The sequence below is a fragment of the Gavia stellata genome, chromosome 4 (genome assembly GCF_030936135.1).
Source record: "Gavia stellata isolate bGavSte3 chromosome 4, bGavSte3.hap2, whole genome shotgun sequence".
NCBI classification, from domain to species: domain Eukaryota; kingdom Metazoa; phylum Chordata; class Aves; order Gaviiformes; family Gaviidae; genus Gavia; species Gavia stellata.
The window spans coordinates 41,137,909-41,158,393 of record NC_082597.1 but is presented as its reverse complement, the minus strand read 5'-3'; the positions used below and the strand labels follow the sequence as shown (position 1 = coordinate 41,158,393).

The 20,485-nt window shown below is 37.2% G+C and overlaps 1 protein-coding gene across 3 annotated transcripts in view; it reads left to right on the top strand.

Annotated features, from left to right (window-relative positions):
* ZFC3H1 (zinc finger C3H1-type containing) overlaps positions 1-20,485 on the top strand; it is a 45,632-nt gene that overhangs the window by 3,624 nt on the left and 21,523 nt on the right. The window contains exons 2-15 of one of the 3 annotated variants that reach the window (XM_059816097.1): positions 1,689-2,108; positions 5,095-5,159; positions 5,422-5,620; positions 5,813-6,039; positions 7,680-7,803; positions 9,458-9,555; positions 10,554-10,757; positions 11,477-11,641; positions 16,440-16,577; positions 16,972-17,090; positions 17,431-17,577; positions 18,661-18,835; positions 19,023-19,154; positions 19,875-20,423. In XM_059816097.1, coding sequence (XP_059672080.1) covers positions 1,689-2,108; positions 5,095-5,159; positions 5,422-5,620; positions 5,813-6,039; positions 7,680-7,803; positions 9,458-9,555; positions 10,554-10,757; positions 11,477-11,641; positions 16,440-16,577; positions 16,972-17,090; positions 17,431-17,577; positions 18,661-18,835; positions 19,023-19,154; positions 19,875-20,423 — 2,762 coding nt within the window. Of the gene's footprint in view, positions 1-1,688; positions 2,109-5,094; positions 5,160-5,421; positions 5,621-5,812; positions 6,040-7,679; positions 7,804-9,457; positions 9,556-10,553; positions 10,758-11,476; positions 11,642-16,439; positions 16,578-16,971; positions 17,091-17,430; positions 17,578-18,660; positions 18,836-19,022; positions 19,155-19,874; positions 20,424-20,485 lie in introns of those variants that run through there. The other 2 variants (XM_059816099.1, XM_059816098.1) reach the window with 2 other exon arrangements.

Below are 20,485 nucleotides of genomic sequence, written 5' to 3'. Positions count from 1 at the left end.
CCTCCCTCCACCTGCTAGCCACACTCTTCTTGATGCACCCCAGGATGCCATTGGCCTTCTTGGCCACAAGGGCACATTGCTGGCTCATGGTCATCCTGTTGTCCACCAGGACTCCCAGGTCCCTTTCCACAGAGCTGCTCTCCAGCAGGTCAGCCCCTGACCTGTACTGATGCATGGGGTTATTCCGCCCCAGGTGCAGTACCCTGCACTTGCCTTTGTTGAATTTCGTAAAGTTAATAGTTAAGGTTTTCATAAGGTTCATGGTTAGACTTATTTTTATAAATTATGTTAAATCACTTAATTAGCTCCAGACTTCCCTGTGACTCACAAAATCACTAATGTAGTTGTCTTTTTGAAAGTAGAAGTGTGTTGGAAGTGAATTTGGCAAATACGCTTACTACATAATTTGGTGTTATACTGCAACACAGCTCTTAGTATTTTCATCATATTTATAGACTGTTTGATTGCCTTCTGGATTTTATGTAGCTTATCTTTACTAGTTCCTGGGTTTTGTGTTGAAGCTTAAGAAAGCATTGTATAGCAAAAGATTTCCTGATATTACAGAAGTTGTTTCTGTAGGATACATACCAAGATTCTTCATACTTACGTTAGAAATTCACATAGCGAAATGTCCAAGTTGTTGATGGATGTTGTGAGCAGAAGACAAATATGAAGTTACCTTCCTCTGGATTCAGTATGTCTGCATTCAGAGGACACCTATTTTAGCTTTTAGTTTTACTCCATTTGTTGTTTTTAAAAGATGACATTGATGAAAAGCATTTTGCATTACTGGGTGTGAGTCAGCTGTTACCGCAGCAGGGTTAGTACTGCAAGTCGAATGAGTCAAGCCTGACTTGGTATCCTAAAAGGTTTCCCCTTGAGCATGATTATTTACAGGATAGTTCAGCTTTTCAAGTGTCAAGATAAGATAAGAGGAAGTGAACGTCTTAATAGTGAGAACTTTTATTCTGGATGCAGTTGCCTAATATTTCCATTGCCTGCCTTGGGCAACATGTTGTCAAGAAAATCTATCCCTTGGGCATTCATAGACAACCTTTTCTGAGTAATTAGTAATTCCCAATCCTCTTTTAGCATTTTTTGAATGTTTTGATTGCAAGTCTTTAGCCACCTTTTTTTTTATTCACTTCAGTTGTTGATTATTTTGTGCCTTACCTCATTTGGTGAGCTACAGTTACTGCATTGTATAATTGTGCAGTGGCTAGACTTAGCATTTTATGAAAGGATAAAATGAGTGAGAATGAATTTGACGTGTCTTTTTCAGAATGTCAGATGGGGAGTTAATACTTGAGTTACGAACTCTGGAAGTCTGACAATCTTTGTGATAGGGAACCTTCTCAGCATTACAGCTGTTGTTTCTGTGAAGATGGTGTGAGCAAGAGACAAAGACTTCTCAGCAATTTATGAAATTCTTGTCATAAGTAGGATATTTTAAATGGTTGGTTTGAGAAAATACTTATTTAAGCTGTCAATATATAATAACAGATATATCTTGTGCATGCTTTTCATATTTATAAGGGATATTTTTCAAGCTAGCCTTAAGGTAAAATTAAAATATATGAGAATGATCTGAAGTTCTGCTTTGTCATAATTTAGTCTTCAGCAGTAATATCGTCACCGTTTTAAGGTTATACATGTTCTTGTCTTAGTTTTCTTGACCAGTAATTCAGCGAAAACTTTTGGAAGGTCCCCATCTAGAAAGCAGAACTACTCTTCTAAAAATGAAAACTCTGTGGAAGAAAGTTTTGAGGATCTGCTCTTGAAGTATAAGCAGATACAGTTAGAGCTTGAATACATTAATAAAGATGAAAGACTGGCTTTGAGCAACAGGGAAGAAAATGAACAGCAAGATGATGATAAAACAGTGGACACTGAGGACCAAATAACTGTGGAAAATGACAGTATTACAATGGATGCTATAAAAGAAGTATCTCCTGAGGAGAAAAATCCGGTTATAGCCTTTCAGGCATTTGAACTGAAACCTCTCAGGCAAAAACTGCCTACTCCAGCTGAGAGGAGCAGATTAAAAAAAGGCAAAGAAGGAATGAAACAGTCATCACAAAAATCTGAAGTCACAGAATCCGTCCAAGGTAAATACTTGTGAAGTTGTTTTAGCTTGTGAAGTTCTTTTTGCTTGTCATTATCTATCATATTTATTAGGTGTTGGGGAAAATTTTACCTTAATTAAAATACTAATTTTAATTAAAATGTTTTACGTTATATAGTTAATGTATTTCTGTTTGAATGTAATTCAAGGAATTACATAAACATGCTTGGAAGCATGTTTTTGATTTGTGTTTTTTTAAGTAATGTGATTTCTTAGACTAACTGATAGTTTGGCAGAAAGCAGGAGGATGAAATTTGAAGGTTTTAATTGCTGTTCACAGCAGAAATCATTGGCTTTCACTGAAAGTTTTCCTTCTGAAAAAAAACCCAAGGGAAAAACAGAAGCAAAATGTAGTTATTTTTTTAGCTGAAAAGGTAACAGTTAGAGACATGTTTTTCGGCATTTCATATGTTACGTGTTTTCTTCAGTGTAACAAGCCTTTATGAGATACTTTCACCAGAATGATTTTAGTCATTACTGATATTCACAAATAGTGATGAAATCATGGGACCAGACGTAGAAGGGATTTGTAGAAGAAATGTAGCTGAAGGGTAGAATAATTATCTTGTCCAGGTAGTTCTGGACTACAGGCCAAAGAGCATAATTGCTCAGATGCATGAACCAGCTAGTGAGAAACAAGTTATCGTGTCCAGCTGACCTGTGGTAAAAGTCCGTGAGCTTAATTTTAAGTCTGCAGCAAAATAGGCCGCTGGCTCAAACTGCCTATACTGAGGCTTCATCTAGTTCTAATAAGTGTTTGCTGAGGTTGAGGGTGTGCTTGTGGATATCACTTGTCATCTTATGTTAGCTAATTTGTCAACGCATGTAAACTACCAATTTGAGTGGGAAGAGACAAAGTAGTAAATGGATGGATTAAGAATACAGGTGAGTAATTAGTAGGAATATGAGGAAAGGTAGGACTAGAGCATTGAAAGTCAGAATGACTTATACAAAACTTCAGAATGAGAATTTAGAAGACAAAGCCTGTAAAGAACCCAAAAGAGAAAACTGATAATTAGTAGTCAAACCACCTCATTCTAGGTATTTTTTCCCCTTGTGTCTTTCCCATTAATAAAAAAAAAAGTTCTGGTATTCTTTAAGAGGTAATGTAGTTTTTAATGGGAGACATGAGGAAAACCAACAGATCTTGACCATAGAAGAAAAACCGTAGCCTGTAGGAAAAGAACATAGCAAGGCAGGACTACAAGAGCTATTTAAAAAGAAAAACAGTCTCAAAAAAAAAAATCCAACTTCAAAGTTTAGAAGCACTGAAATTGAAAATACAGTTCATGTGACAGTGAAAATAGATGCTATAGTATGGACAGTAAGAGCATCTTAATTTTTGCACACCACTCAAATGTATGACATAATGATATGAAAGCAGACAGATTATGTATGAGAGTGACCGTTTATGACAATGTAATACAGGCTTCCAAAGTAGAAAAACCCAGCTCATTTGAGTTATTGCAGATTCATGTGTATTAAGTGAATGCATACTACTTGATTATGCATATATTAGGAAATTAGCAAAATTTGTTTTTATCATTATATTTATTTTTAAATGGTATACTGAGTGTTTCTCCAGACCTGTTCAAGTTGCAGAACTTGTCTTAAAACTCAGGGAAGTTTGTGTGTCTTTCTACAATTAATTCTCTGCGTTTCAACTGCTCTGACAGAGGCTTTACAGTATTCCCTGCTTTCCTTCCCTTGCTGCCCATTAGTCTGTTCTGCCTCTTGTCCCCTTCTGGTTTGAAAGAGCATTTTAGTTTCTGCATGTGTCTCCATCACAGGAACTACTGTACCATCAGTGTTGCCCTACTTCCATCCTGTGGACTGAATGGTTAGGATCTTTGCTTAGTGTAATAACTTCTTAAAATTTTCTTTTAGAATCCATATGGGTATTAGATATTATTTTTCTTCCTCTTGTATGTGTGCTCTTAAAAAATGTATGCATGTGCATGCAGGAAGACCTTCGGCATTTGCTACATACCATTTTTGTTTAGGTATAAGCTCTTGATATATTTTAAACAATGCCTTTCTGAATGTGACTTTTCATAAAATGCTAGGAAGAGTAAAAGCTGTACAGAGTGCAAACTTACTTTTTACCAATTTGAATTGTGGGAAGGAATCTCTTTGAAGAAAGGCTAATATAGGAAAAGATCTCCAAGCTTCTCTCTAAATGTTTATTTCCTTCCCCTGATGCAGATAAACATATATGTGTGGTTATATGTAAATTATATAATTATGTAACAACAATTTAGCTATCAATTATATTAATTTAATGATTAGAGCTATTAACTGTTATGTAATGTATAGTATACAGCATTATGTATATTATATATAAAATATAATATGCTAATGTGTATATATAGACTACATAATAATCACATGGATATATGGCTTTTGGGCAGTCTAACAAATTAATACGTCACTATCTTAATGTTTAGCTATTTACTATTCCTTTCCATAAAATAACTCTTTTCTGTTTTCGTTTGGTATGAAATAGAGCAAGTCTGTTCTTACTGCAGCTTTGGGCCTTTGTATTTAATTCTGCAAAAGACTGACCAGTTACTCAAAATAGCCGCCAGTGGAATCTGAGATGCTCAGGACAGCAGAGATGGTAGCATAAAACAGATGGCAAGAAGTCTTCTTTTCCCCATGACTCCAAATCTATTTTCTGTGCTTCTTAGGGACGTACGTTTCAAGCTGAAGACAGAGAATTATTAAAAAATGACAAATTTTGCCTTAGGCTGATGGCATTGTGATGATGTGGATTTCATCAGACATGCCAAGTTTATATTAACGTTTGTCAATGTAATCTTTACATACAACTGCTATTCTGTTTTACACTATGTACCAATGATACTGATAAATATGTTGGTATGGATTAAATTCTGCACATCATTTTAATGTAGCTCTGTCTCATGAGAAACAGCTCACTCAAAAATATGGTATTTCTCTTTTGGAAGGTACAGAAGACAAAGAACAAACATCAGTGCGAAAGCTTAGCAGTTCAGATGTTACATCTGAAAAGGTAAGAAAGTATTCCTCCATAGATGAGGCATAATTTCATTATGATGCTCTGATGGCTTTTTCCAAACTGAAGTCCAGAAATGTTTCAGTAATAGAAACAGTCCATTCTTAAGGAATGACACTTACCAGTATAGTAGGATTTTTAAGCTTTCTCTTGGTAAAAATTTGGGACAGACTTCAAAAGGCTTTTTCAAAAAAGATTTAGTTATTAAATGATGTTTCTTGACTTTTTGTCTTATCCTTTCTTCTCTTTTCTTCTTAAGAAGCTGCTTGATGATGAGGAGGAGATGTCTGAATTGCAACTTAGGCTTCTTGCACTTCAGTCTGCTAGTAAAAAATGGCAGCAAAAAGAACAACAGGTGATGAAGGAAAGCAAGGAAAAATTAACAAAAACGAAAAGTGTAACACAGAAAGTCAAAACCAGTACAAAAGCGCATTCAACAAAAAAAACTAGTGCTACAGGTAATAAATTTAATGTTACTGAAATGGCTATCAATGGCATCGTCACTGAAATAAAAAAACCATAGTATGTTATGTGAAACATTGGGCAACGAGCCTTTAATCCTTCTAAAACCTCAGAGCTCTTGAATAATCTAGGATTAGGGGGAACTATTTAGGTAAGGTGGAGTTAATCACATATCTTTTTATTTAAAGCCAAGCAAGCTTTGAGGAAACAACAGACCAAGACATCAAAGAAGATGCAGCAGCAAAAGGAACAAGACAGGCGTCAGAAAGAGGAAGACCAGAGGAAACAAGAAGAGGAAGAAGAGAGAAGAAAGAGAGAAGAAGAAATCAGAAAAATTAGGGACCTCTCAAATCAAGAAGAGCAGTACAATCGATTTATGAAGCTAGTTGGAGGAAAAAGGAGATCGAGAAGCAGGGTAACAAATTTGTTATATGGTGTTCAGGTGTTATAATTGGGATTCATGAATGATGTCTGCCTTGCCTCTCCTGGTTCTTCGTCCCTCCTTCCCCCCGCCCCCCTATCCCTGGCCTTAAAAAAAAGAAAAGCTCAAAATATTTCAGAGTTTACAGTATTTTAATCCTGTGCTAGACAGGCATTCCCTTGGTGTTTGGCAAGATCAGTTTTGTGTGAGTTGTACCTTTGCAAGTCAGTGGTAAAACATTTCCTCCTAAAGATATTTTGAACATTGTGATCAAAAAGCAGTCTGTACTTTAACACAAACCAATCAAACAAACTTTCTTGGGTTTCTTCTCTTGGGTTGCAGTTTTTTCTTCACATTTTCAATCTTTTTGTGTCTATACGACTTCAGTGGCCTGCTTCTTTCAAAATGTCATCTGAGGTTTGGTTTCTTTGAAGTATTTTTTAATTTGTCAAGGTACAAAATATGCCCAGACACAAAAGATAATTTCTTCAGCCTCATTACAGGATGACAAAGTATCAAATTTATGAAGTAATAGAGTTACTGCAGTGGTCATTATGCTGCACTTGTAGGCTGTCTTCATTCTCTCATCTTGAGATTAGCAAAAGGCACTTGAATCACTCATGTTCTGTCTCTGAAATATTGGTACATTGCAGAAAAAAATAACTGTTCCTTCAGCATTAATTTGTTCATTATGGAAGCAGTACAACTGCTGCAGCTAGATGCTTCAAGTGCTTGGAGCTATCGATGCTGTAATAAGAAATGAAACTGCAACTAAAGGAATTTTGGGACGCCCTATTTGAGGTCATGTTATAGAAGAGTCCCATTTATAATAATAATGAGTGGAAAATTGAGGCTAAAAGTGCTTAGCTGTAAACAGTAGAAATTCTAAAACCTACCAAAATATCTACTGTATGCCTCTGAAAGATATAAATCGAGATGTCTAGGAAGTCATACTTACCTGTTCTGCATATTTTCAGTGTTCACTGAACATTGATTGGCATCCATATGGTGTTAGGCATTCTTTAAATAATCTGATTTATTAGTTGACAGTCTTTGGGCATGTTTCAGTGTGGTATGTGGCTCCTTCTGGGACAATAAAAGGACTTTTCACCTGAGACATCAATCTTAAAACAATCAGAAAATGTTTCACCTAAACACACAACCTTTGTCATAGTGAAGATGATCCTTGTGCAATTTTATGTTGTTTCTAATAAGGGTAGTTCAAGCACTCTTGGTAATTGCCATGACAGATTAACACAAGTAATAAAGCATTTAATTCTCTTTCAGTGTTTCAGAAATATATAACAATGCCAATTTACCAGATACGTAATGACCTAATAAGTATTTAAAAATTGCCTTTATGTATCATGACACCCCTCCACCCCCCAACCCCTCCCCCAAAGAGATCCAGTTTTAAAACTGCCTGTTAATTTGTCAAGTCTCTACCTGCAATGGATTTGATTAAAAGGTAATCTTCAGTTTGCTCTTCTTGTACAAGCTAAGTAAATTGTATTTATAAAGCAATTAGAAGACAAAATTATAAGGGCCTGTTTATAAAATTTACTTTTAATTGGTTTGCTCTAAAAGAGTAACAGAAGACCAGCTCAATAAAATACACTTTTTTGTGTGTTTAGTCTTCAGATACAGACTTGAGATGGTCTTTGGATAAGCAGTCTACAGATAGTGCAGGAGGCATATATCAGTATGATAATTATGATGAAGTTGCTATGGATACAGATAGTGAAACTAACTCTCCAGGTAAGACCTATTTACAGTTTTCTTATATGATGATTGGTGAAAATAGTTGAAGTAGGAAATGAGCTCTCATTTTAGAAGGGAAGTCTTTCTTTTGAGATGTGGCAGGTACGGAACTAACATTTTAAGGTGAACTAATTCTGTCTTGTTTTAATGCTGACTCTCCTTTCCTGGAGGTTATACTGTTCTCATTGCAGTACTGCACAGTTTATTCTTTTACGTTCCCAAGCAGCTGTGTAGGAAGTAAGGGTGCCAGGGTGTTGACTGGGTAGACAGCAGCTTTGCAAAAAGGGGCCTGGGGGTCCCAATGGACATTAAGTGAAATGTGAGTCAGCAGTGTGGCTTTGGGTGATAAAGGCAAACTGCAGCCTGGGTTGTAGTGCTGTGACTATAATGGGTGGGTGGTTGGAGGGGGCTGTTAAACACTGACAAGACTGCGTCAGTTTTCTGGTTTCACAGTAGGAGAAAGATAGTGACATACTAGGAGTCTAGCAAAGGAGTTTTTTGACTAAGGGAAAGTGTTTCAGGCCTGTTTTTCATAAAGTTCACTGGGGACTGGAGCCCTTGATTTATGGAAAGAAACTGGGAGAGCTGAGTTTGTGTTGAGAAGAGAAGGCTAAGGAAGGCATTTGTTGCTGTCTTCAATTACCTAGTGAGCAGTTATAGAGAAGACAGCCAAACTCTTCTGTAGAGTGTGCAACAGAAGGACAGAAGGACAAGGGGCAACAGTTAAATTGTAGCAAAATAAATTCTGATTAGACGTAAGGGAAAACTTTCACAAAGGATGGTCAAACACTAGAACAGGCTAACTGTAAACATTGTGGAATATCCATCCTCAAATGTACTTGGAACTTGACTGGACAAGGCCCTTAGCAACCTGACTTTGGGGGCAGCCCTGCTTTGAGCGCTTGTGCTGGGGCATGTGCCTTCCAGAGGTCTCTTCCAGCCTAAATCATTTATTGACTCTGAGTTTGAGGTGCATTTAAGGTATTCAGGTTTCCTTGTTCCATCTCAACTTGTGGAATGTTGAGAGGGCTTCATTAAGCGTACTACTTTATTGGCCATTTTTATTCTCTTGCTTTTCATCTTCCTTTCCTTTTTTGTTCTTTTTGTCTCCTTTCTTGTCAGCCTTCCTTATACTAAAATATTTTGCTAAAATATTGCACTTGCTGTTTTGGACATGTAAGCTACATTAATCTTTTCCTGATGAAGCATCTCAAGCTCTAGTTTTATGTTTCAGAATTCAGTATCAGCTGTGCATTTGGTCTGCTTCTGTCCCAGTTTGTATTGTATTTTTGGTAGCCAGTAATCAGGAGGCTCCGTGGTGAGATACCTAGTTTAAGAAGGTAGATTCTTGCAAATTAAATTGAATATGAGGGCTGAATCATTCTGAATCGTGACCTTAGTAGTACTGTTTGGCTGTACTTGCGTTTCATATGTAAAATAGAAAAAGGATAAGTAACTACTCTTTTTATATACGTTTATGTAAGAAATAAATGCACTGTGCTGTGTCTGGTGTTACCTTTCAAATTGGTGCATAGTAAAAACATTTGTCTCTTCCTTCTGCTGTGTGAAATCAGTTGAAGTATAAGCATGAGTTGGTGTTTAGTAATTACCTGCCAGATTTCTTACACTTGATATTTTTTTTTAATTACAGCTTCTTCTCCAGTGCAGCCTCCTTTCTTTGAGTGTCCAATAGGATATTTTCCACCTCCAGTACCACCAATTTCCTTGCCACTGCCACCTCCAATTCAAGTAAGTAACCTTGAAAGAAGTGCGTTTCTGAAAAGGTTGATAATTCTCATTTTGTATCTTATTTTTAATGCTAAAGTTAGGATTAAATTTAGATTCTGTTTTTGATACAGTTCTCTATTTGGTGATTCCCTTGAACTATCTGATAGGCTTGTGGTTGATTTTTTTTTTTTAAAGCTCTTTATTTCAGCTGTTTCTTGGCTGATCCAATTCCTGTGTAATGGAAGTTCTCCCTATTGAACTCAAGTTTTCTCTTCATTGTTAGAGCTATGCTGTTTCATAACAGAAAGTAAAAATTGCCTGAAGCAAATAAGGAAAAATAATGAATTGGAATTGTTAGTGCAAGGCAACTTTGCCTCTTATTTCTAGGCCATGTATGTAGATATGCTTATTCTCTGACTTGTTACCTAGGGGGGAAAAAAAACCCCACCAAAAATGTAGCTCATCACAGTCCTTCTTTCAAACTTTGTGCGTTTTGACTATATGCTGTCTGTCTTCTCACCTAAGAGTCCACATGGAAATTGAATTAGTGTGGTTTTTTCCCACCGCTTTTCTTCATTGAATGATTGTTACCCTTCTTAGTAAAGCAGTAGAAAGTTGCCATTCCCTGCCATGACAGCTTCTGAATTTTTGACTAAAGGAAATTGTAATTTTATTAGCTAAGACAAATTCATAAAACTGTTTAAGGAGTGTTTTTTCAAGCAGTGTGAACGTATCTGGTCTGCCATATTTCTGTGGCTAGGCTATTTCTGGTTCTGAATTCTCATTTACGTTTAGTTTGTATGTCTGCACAGCTTTACTGTCCAAATGTAACCTTGTTGTTTCCATTATCTTTGAGTAATTACTAACTGTTTAGCAGCAGCCTTGGACAGTGATCTAAATCCACTGCAGTTTGAATGAGTTTTAAACCGTGAAAGAATTTAGGCCTCAACCTCTGCTAAATAATCATAAAGTAGTAGTAATTGTCATGTTTCAAACCCTTGTTTTCCTTTTTATCTCAGCCTGTACCATCTTTGAGCCAACTTTACGTGGAGGGTATTTCCTGTGTTTCTCTTGAGCCACCTCCACCTCTTCCACCTCTTCCCCCTGAAGAGCCTGAACAGCCACCAAAACCTCCATTTGCTGATGAGGAAGAGGAAGAGGAGATGCTCTTAAGAGAAGAATTACTCAAGTCTCTAGCCAACAAACGAGCTTTCAGATCTGAGGTACTCCATTGATTTTTGAATGTAAACCTCTAGATGGCAATCTTACCCAAAACTTAAATGTGACCTGCTAAATGAGGATTGCAGGCTTTTTTTATGCTGCCTTTCTGATGACTTTAAAAAAAAGAAAAAAAAATTAAAATTCTCTGAATTTCCATCATCCTCTACCCCCCAAAAGAAACTGAAACAAAAGCTACACCGGAACACCCTTTGAATTGTAGATTGCAGCTTGTTTTTGTTTCTGAAGGAATTATGAAGCTTCAAGGTACTGAAAATTGAGTATGTTCAGGGGAATGGGGATTCTATTTTCTGCAAAAAAAGTTTATTATTTATCAGCTGTCAGTTAGAAAACAAGACACTTAACTTTGTTTCAACCTTCTAGCAAAAGTAGTTAGGAGAGAACAGTTTTTTGGTTTGTTGTTTTGGTTTTTTTTGGAGTGAGAAACAAAGTTTGTGGTTTTGAGAGTTTAGATTGTTTTTGACTTCATTAAAAGGTCGCGGATCTTTTGCAGTTGACCTGTGAATAACTGGCATGCTCTTGTGTGCCTTTTTGATATTATTGTAAAATTGCAAGATTTGTCTAACATGTTTGGATAGTCTGCCTAAATCACAATTCCAAATTCCAAGACATGTATGGAAGGATCTCATTTATGCTTATGTCTTTTAAAATAGCTGTGTATAGTGTGTATTTTTATGACCATATTTTTGTTTTATTTTATTAGGAAACTTCAAGTAACAGTGGTCCACCTTCCCCTCCTGTTCCAGATAATTTGCAGTCTGTGCCAAGAAGCAATCTGTCTGCTGTCAGTATTAATACTGTGTCTCAGCCACGAGTACAAAATACAAAGTTTGTTAGAGTACCGAGGCCTCCACGAGCAGTGATCACAGTAAGGAAATACTGGTGCTTTCTATTAATAAGACTAGGAGCTGAAGTTGTCTTCAGTTCAAGTGAACAGTAGACTTAAGGTTTTCTAATAATACAGCATAGAACAGTGGAGCTTCAGTTAAACATTTTAATTATTAGTAACTTTGGTAATACATATGCTCTTCTAGAAAGAATTTGACACTGAAGTAAGAATTTACAGCTTCAGAGAACATCAAAACACGCCAGCACTCATCTGAACTAAAAGAAACTCTAAATATAGTTCAATTAATTTCTTTTCCAGATTAGCACAGAGTAAAGGGTGCTGTTCAGTGGTAGCTGAGCCAATCTAATCTCTGTTTCCAAAAAAGAGGTGATCTTGCTCTTCCTCCTGCTCCTGGCCAAATGGTGTCTCCGTTTTAAACTGGGGTCTGGAGCATCAGTCCTGTTGCTTAACTTATTTAACATGCTAAACTGGCTAGAAAACTAACCTTGGGGGGGGGGGGGGGGGGGGAAGTGCTTTTTTTTTTTCTAGGGGGAGTTGAATTTTTTCAGTGAACAGTGTGTGAGCATCAGAACTAGCACAAAAGCAGTGACAGATGGCATGTCTGTGGGTGCGGGTGGAAGACAGAGGAGAGAGTATTCTCTTCAGGCAGCGTTGACTTCGTTACATTAGCTCAAGCAATATTCTGTAATTTGACCTTAATTTGAATGGTCATGGGAGGTACGTGCAGCTAGCATTTGATTTGTGATGTCTGCTATCTCCTTGGATTGTTGGAAATGTGTTATAAAAACATACTGGCTTGCGTTATGCTAGACTGGAAGCCCATGTCATCTACTGTTCTATTTATGGCAGTGAACCATATGTAGTCGATAGTTTGCAATTATTTTAACACATCTTACAAAGCTTGGTTTGTTGTAGCTCTTTTCCATGCAGATTCTCTAATGAATAGCATGATTGAGTCCATGCCTTTGCCTTTCTGTCAGTGGATGGTGTCTCCAATAAACTAATTTTTTTAAACTAAATTTGGAGATACAAATATCATAGAATCATAGGGTGGTTTGGGTTGGAAGGGACCTTAAGGATCATCTAGTTCCAAGGCCCCTGCCATGGGCAGGGACACCTTCCACTGGACCAGGTTGCTCAAAGCCCCGTCAACCTGGCCTTGAACACTTCCAGGGTTGGGGGATCCACAACTTCTCTGGGCCACCTGTTCCAGTGCCTCACCACCCTCATGGTGAAAAATTTTGTCCTAATATCTAATCTAAATCTACCCTCTTTCAGCTTAAAGCCATTACCCCTTGTCCTATCACTACATGCCCTTGTAAACAGTTCCTCTCTAGCTTTCTTGTAGGCTCCCTTTCAGGTGCTGGAAGGTCTCCCTGGAGCCTTCTCTTCTCCAGGCTGAACAACCCCAACTCTCTCAGCCTGTCCTCATAGGAGAGGTGCTCCAGCCCTCTGATCATCTTTGTGGCCCTCCTCTGGACTCGCTCCAATGTGGATACTATGTATAAATATAGTCTCTTTGAGACTATTATATCACTATCAAAATCTAGCTGTAGCTGGCCAATAGCTTTCTTGCTCATAAATACAGACTGTATGATCACTTGGTCACCTGATGCCATAATGGGGGGAAAAAAAAAAGCTTAAGATGGTAGAGACCTGAATGTTCTTTTTTTGGTCATTCTGAGGCCTACTTTCCTTTCTGTAGGAAAATTGTGCTTTTAAGCTCAAAGTGGATAGGATCTTTATGTGTGTGTACCCATCTTCGCAATCTACTTTAAATTCTAGATATAACTAGAGTAATTGTTCAATTTAGGCATGGTTATATCCTTTCTGTAATCATTTCACATTTACGTTTTTAAGTGTTCTTATGTTTGAATACTAAATCTATTCTGAAAAAACCCTTATATTACCGCATATTCCATTGTCCTGAGACTTCATTAACTGCTGTTGCATAAATAAGGGAGAACACGTGTTACTGGGGAGCTGATGGTTTGTTTTAGTAACATAATAAATGTCTCTTATCAGCTGTGCAGTTGAATTACAGAATCACTAAGGTTGGAAAAGACCTGTAAGATCATCATTACAAAAAAAAAACAAACCACACATGCACACAAAAAAACCCCACACCACACCACACACCATGCCCATCAATCCATGTCCCACAATGCCATGTCCACATGCTCTTTGAATACCTCCAGGGAGGGTGACTCCACTACCTCCCTGGGCAGTCTATTCCATTGTGTTACCACTCTCTCAGTAAAGAAGTTTTTCCTAATATCCAGCCTGAACCTCCCCTGGCGCAACTTGAGGCCATTTCCTCTTGTCCTGTCACTCATCACTTGGGAGAGGAGGCCAACACCCACCTCTCTGCAGCCCCCTTTCAGGTAATTGTAGAGAGCGATGAGGTCTCCCCTCAGCCTCCTCTTCTCCAGACTGAACATCCCCAGTTCCCTCAGCCGCCCCTCATAAGGCTTGTGCTCCAGACCCCTCACCAGCTTCGTCGCCCTTCTCTGGACGCGCTCCCACACCTCAATGTCCTTCTTGTAGTGAGGGGCCCAAAACTGAACACGGTATTCGAGGTGCGGCATTATGAAAGGCATTGAAAGGCATTATGTAAATGTTAAAAACCGTCCAACTGAAATTCAGTGCCGGTTGCTAGTGATGGTTAGCCTAGTTAAAGCTGACAGATTAATACCTTGTATTTGAATCAGCTAGCTTGGCTAGTGTCTTTTTTATGAAAATGATTATAGTAAGAAAGCATTTTGCATTTGTTAATATTTTTTAAATAGCTTTAGAATATTGATATATAGAATAGATGTATGTTTTAAAGAACTTACAGCCAAATATTGTTCACAGGAGACTAGTCACAAGGTATTTTTGTCCTCTGTGAAAACAGTTTGATATGAAAACAGTATCAATTACTCCTGTTAGTTTAAGCTTTTAGAAACAATTTGCATTGAATGCTTATTTTTTTAACTTCTGTAGTATTTGGTATTTCTTACTAGACCCTAGAAGAAGTGAACTCATGAGAATTTAATTTTGACCTTAAAAACTAATAGTTTTTCTGTGAGCATTGTTTGCTATATCCAGAAATTTAAAAATCACAAAGGTATAGAAAATGCGAATTCTTCAGGTTTTTGAAATCTAATTTCATAGTTTTGGGGGTGTGGTAGCTTTTGAATGTTTGAGTATGCTGTACCATATTTCAAAGAGGTTTTAAATTTACAAACCTTGGGATTTCTTCTGTGGAGTTGAGGACCTCTGCATAGTGAAATAGCCTACAGATGTTGGTTTGCTTTTTCAATGACATCTTGTAACCCTTTTTCAAAGTAGTCATGGAAAATATATCTTGGAACATTATGGAGAGATCCTGCGTTACAGCTGAGGCTGTGGTTCCCCTGCAGTAGAAGCTGATCTTACTGAAGGCAATGTGATGGTAGTTGCCTGGTGTTACTTCACTGATTGTTAAACATTTTGCTGAACCACATAAAAAAATAACACCTGGGAAAAAACACCTGGAGAAAAGTGGACTTTGACCTTCCCCACTATCAGCTTTTCCCTTAGAAGAAAAATGGGGAAGGCAGTTAGAGGCGTTTACACAACTGTGCCAAAAGCAGCTTGGCAGCTTTGGTCTTCTAATACCAAGAGCCAGTGACAGGGAAGGGTTGTATTGGGCATCTGAAGGTGAGGAGAAGGGTGGAGTGCCTTGCCTGGTTAATTTGCGTTTCCATGGAGCTACAGCAAGAGAATATTTGTGAGGAGAGGAGCGGTGCCTTGTTCTGTTTTCCTGCACCAATATAAATTGGAATTTCACCTACCCATGCTATAGTGGTGCAAAAATGATGTAGCTGTAGTATATTCGGAAGTAGTAGATACCATCCTTATTTTAAGAACTGTCCAGAATGAGAATATCAAAAAGAAATTACTATGAAAACTGGGGTTTTTTCACTTTAAACAGTAGGATTTTTTGTGGGGTGTGTGCTTTAAAAGACACTTAAAGCTTTAAAGAGGTCCTGTCCTGAGGTAAAGGTTAAATGTGTAACTGTAATTGTCCAGACCTGCACTGGGAGATGGGAAGAGCAGTCCTGGAAGTGTGAACTAACTTGCTTCTTTTCAAGCTGTAACTGCAGAGCATTTGAGGTTAATCTAAATTGTTTGCTTGTTTCTGCTTCTTTCTTTGTACTAGAATTGGCCGTCGTCTGATCTTCAGTGAGCTGTTTCAGATAGTGATGTTGGCAAAAAGTGCTTAATCTTGTTTCATTTGTTCTTTATGTACTGTTGGTGTTCTGCCAATTTAATTGCTTGAGTGGCTCACTGTAAGGTCAGCTAAGTATAACTGTGGGACAAGAGGCATGACAGCTGTGTGGTGGAAAGATGAGGGAGTTCTGCTATGTCTGCCACAGCATTTCTAATGCAGACTTGATTGATTGTTATCTTTCAGTTACTTAAAAAAATTTGCATGCAAATGGCGGATGATAATTTTCATTACAATTGAAATAATTAATGAAGTATGGGAGTCAGAGGTTTGAGATATGTATGCTATGACCATGGACCTGTAAATATGCTGCAGATACTTGGGAATAGGTTGAAAATGTTGAAGTACCTTTCATGTTACAGTATCAAGAATGGGTACAGTATCTCTATCTTGTAGTGGAAATGCACAAATGCTTAGGTTTTTTTCTTACAATGTGGAATTGGTGTGGCATGATAACAAAAGGAGCTAACATCCTTTTTCTCTTCTAGAAAATATATGCTGAGTTGTATCTGTCTCTAACTTTTTCTTCTTGCTATAAAACTTTTTTCATTCTCCCCACAGCTTCCAAAACACAAGTCTGTTGTTGTTACATTAAATGACTCGGATGATAGCGAGTCTGATGGAGAGCCATCTAACTCAACTAACAGTGTGTTTGGAGGACTAGAATCTATGATAAAAGAAGCAAGGAGAAATGTTGAGGTAAATGCTATCAGCATTTTATAGGTCTATTTTGTGATGATTTTGCTTTGTATATGGAATTTAAGCTTCAGAATTTGGTCAAGAAGTATTGGATTACATCAGAAATGGGCTCCTGTCTGGACCATTACATTGTAATTTGGATTGCACAAGCTAATTAAAATGATATTTTGGTTAAGATGGCCTCCTGAAGATAGAATTTGTAATACATTTTGCTTTCATTTTTTCAATTAAAATCCAATGCATCTTTAATTACTAGCAAAAAAATATTGGCTTAAAAGGTCTTGTTAGCCTTGAACAGCTTTAAGTTTGTGCCGAAATGCCTCTTAAAAATAGTAGTTAATAGCTGGATTTTAAATTAGTGTGACTAGTATTGACTTGAACCTCCTTGTAACAGGCCTCAAAAATCAAAGCCCCTCCAAAATCAGAAAAAGAAAATGATCCAATGAGAACTCCAGAGGCTCTACCAGAAGATAAGAAGATAGAATACAGACTCTTAAAAGAAGAGATTGCCAGGTACAACTGAGTTTAATTGTTAATGTAAAATATATATTCTTTGTAGTCCTTTACTAGTCTGTTTTTCGTAACTGGAAGGAAAATCTGAGTTTGAAAACCTTGCCATTACCTCCAGGTTTTTCCCCCGCTCAATTTTTAGTAAGACAACATAGGAGTCTAAAGAAAGTCTTTGGATTTGAGCTGACTTACAGTAGTTGATTGCAGTTGTGGAAAGTCCTTTTTCTTTTAACTTGAAATCTTGTCCTGCTACTTTTCTGAAGATGCTAGAACTATTGGGAGTACACATCAAAGTGAATGTTGAAGCTACTGAATATCTTTGCTTCCAATATCTCTGTTTTAGTCGTGAGAAGCAACGCTTGATTAAGTCTGATCCACTGAGGAACAATTCATCCCCTGCAAATTCTGATGGTGAAGTTGATGGAATTGGTAGAATAGCGGTAGTGACTAAACAAGTCACAGAAGCAGAAGCAAAGCTTAAGAAAAACAGGTACGTATTTCACTGTCATGAGTCCTAACTTGTTTGCTTAGCAGGATGAAAATTGTAAATGATCTCTTTGAATGTGTAGCATTTGAAGTACAGCAAATGATTGGTTTTCTGTTGTCTTGAACTATTCAGTCTTGAACTATTCAGCTTTGAATACTATTGCTGTACAAAAGGAATTGTGTTATAGTGTCAGTGTTTGGTAACTTCTAAGTATGATTTGTCATGCTAACTGTTTTCAGCTGTGTTTACATTCGGTGACTAGAACATCATCTGTGCCACTGAATAACTCTGAAATATGAAAAAATGAGTCTGCTTTTCACTACTTGGTACACTTTGAGGGTAGCATGTTTCAATGGGGTATGCCTGATACATAAAAATGAATGAGTGTTTCTGCAGAATAGGTATGCTGTTTGAAGTTTTTCCTGTACGCCTTTTCTCTTTTAGCATGTCTCTTCCATGTTTCTCACCCTTCTTCCAAGTTGCTGTGGAAAATAGAAGTGCTTTGCATCCTTCTTCTCTGCTTCCATTGCCACTTGATCATTTCTGTGTGATCTTGTGAACAAACTGGTTCCTGGTCAGACGTAAATTGAAGGACATTCTTCCGCCCTGCCTTTATTCACACCTATCTATCTTAGTCTTTATCTTGCTTCCTTTAATGCATAGCTTTTTATATTTAATTACTCTGCTATTGTGCCATAATACTACGGCTTGTAATCTCCTAATGTGTGTATGTGCCCTGAGGAAGAATTGGGTTGTTACTTGACAGAAAGTAACGACATGTGTTTTGGATGTTTTAATGTTAAAAACAGTATTAAACCACTTGCTTACCTTCCCCCATCCTCATAGCTAGAATGTTTTCATCTGCTTTATACTGATATGCTGAATTTGGGATACTGAAATCTGCTGTATGTACTACCAATATTTAATGTCTCATGGACGTTAGGACTATCTGGAGAAACTTAAAATGTTGTTTGTTAAGTGAGAAAGAGCTGGGTTCTTAAATAATTAGGGCTTCAGAGGAGCAGTGATTGCTCTGAGAAACTTCCCTTTCGAAACAGTTTTCTTACATGGCTTTTCTACTTTTAGACTTCTGTTGATGAAGGATGAATCTGTCTTGAAACATTTGTTGCAACAAGAGGCCAAGAAGAGAGAGAATGTTCGAATTGCTGAAAATAAGATTAACAAACTGGCTGAACAGCTACAAGCCACAGAGAAGATCTTGAATGCTAATAAGATGTTTCTCAAGAAGCTTCAGGAACAAGTAACTTTAATTTTGAAATGTTTCTGTTTCCTAGAGCTGGAAATCTTGAAATGGGAAGCCTGATTTTTGGAGGCATAGGCTTTCTTCGAATTAATCATTAATTAATTCCCATGTCTCTTCTGATTATATTTTATTATGTGGTCGTATCTGAAAATTTGCATCTTACTGTAGTGTTTTTTTTCTTCAGATTCATAAAGTTCAACAACGAGTTACAGTCAAAAAAGCTCTGGCATTAAAATATGGGGAAGAACTTGCTCGAGCAAAAGCAGTAGCAAGTAAGGAAATTGGGAAACGAAAACTGGAGCAAGATCATCTTGGAGTAAGTCTGTTGCATGCTTTTAAGCCATGCTGTACTTGAAAAGCAGTAGCAATTTTGATTAGGAAACTTAGTTCAAATGGGAGTTCAGGAAAATAGGAAAACATTTCAAAAGCACTGTAGGAGTCTTCCTATTTTTTCCTATATTTTTGAGAATTCAACAGAAAAAGCATTAGGCATTTAAATAAGAAAACTGTTCAAAGCATACATTTCTGTGCCAGGGGAGTGTCATTAATAGATAAATAATAAGAGCTGTATGCCTGTGAAGGAAGGAAGAAAATACTTTAATGTCTGTAGACATCAGTGATCTTGTTAAAACTATCTAGCAAAGATGCTGAAGTGGGGATCTGATCTTGTTCGTTTTGAAAACAAAATACAGAAAACCAAGGCTAAAATATTTTTGTAAATTTTTCTTTTTGTGTTTCTACCGCCACCCTCAACTGTGTATACTTGTTTTATAGCTCACCTTTTAAATGTGGCCAGAACTTCTGTTGAAGCCCCATCCATGATGTAGGGTAATTCTTACTGAAAAACCTGTAAACATGCCAGTTAAATTGTGGAAAACTCTTTTGTAGTTTTCCTGTTTGTTGAAATTTTCTGGTAAGAGTTTAAAATATGTTTTATATAAACTCTGAATGAAATATCTTGCCCGTGTTTCATTTACATCCCGTTGATAGATCGGTAAATGTGAAAATGAAATAAAGGGAATTTTCTTCTTTTCAGCCAAGCAAAATGTTGAAATTGGAGAACTCCCCTGCATCAAGTCCAAAAAAGCATTCAGCAGAATTGATTGCACTAGAGAAAAAACGACTACAGCAACTAGAGTATGAATATGCTCTGAAGATTCAGAAATTGAAAGAGGCTCGCGCACTTCAAACCAAGGAACAAGCAAATATTGCACCTCATGCAGAAGAGGAATCTGAATTTGCATTACCTCAGCCATCACTTCATGATCTTACACAGGATAAATTGTCTTTAGACAGTGAAGAAAACTACTTTGATGATGAAGTTCTGTCTAATTCAAACCGAGAACGAAGGAGATCTTTCAGAGAATCTAATTCTTTCACTAAACCAAATCTTAAACACCTGGACACTCCAAAACAAGAAACTATAAACAAACTTTCTAAAAAGGCATCAGAGGAGCCTGAGCTGTTCCTTGGGTTGAATGTTGATGAACTGAAAAAACTTTATGCTAAAGCTGACAGCTTGAAAGAGCTGCTGGTGAAAAGTACTGCCTTTACAGTACCTAAGGAAGATCTGTTGTGTGGTCAGGTAAATGCTTTAAAACTAAATAAGAAGGCTGTGTTTATTAGGTGGTATTGTGATTGATATAT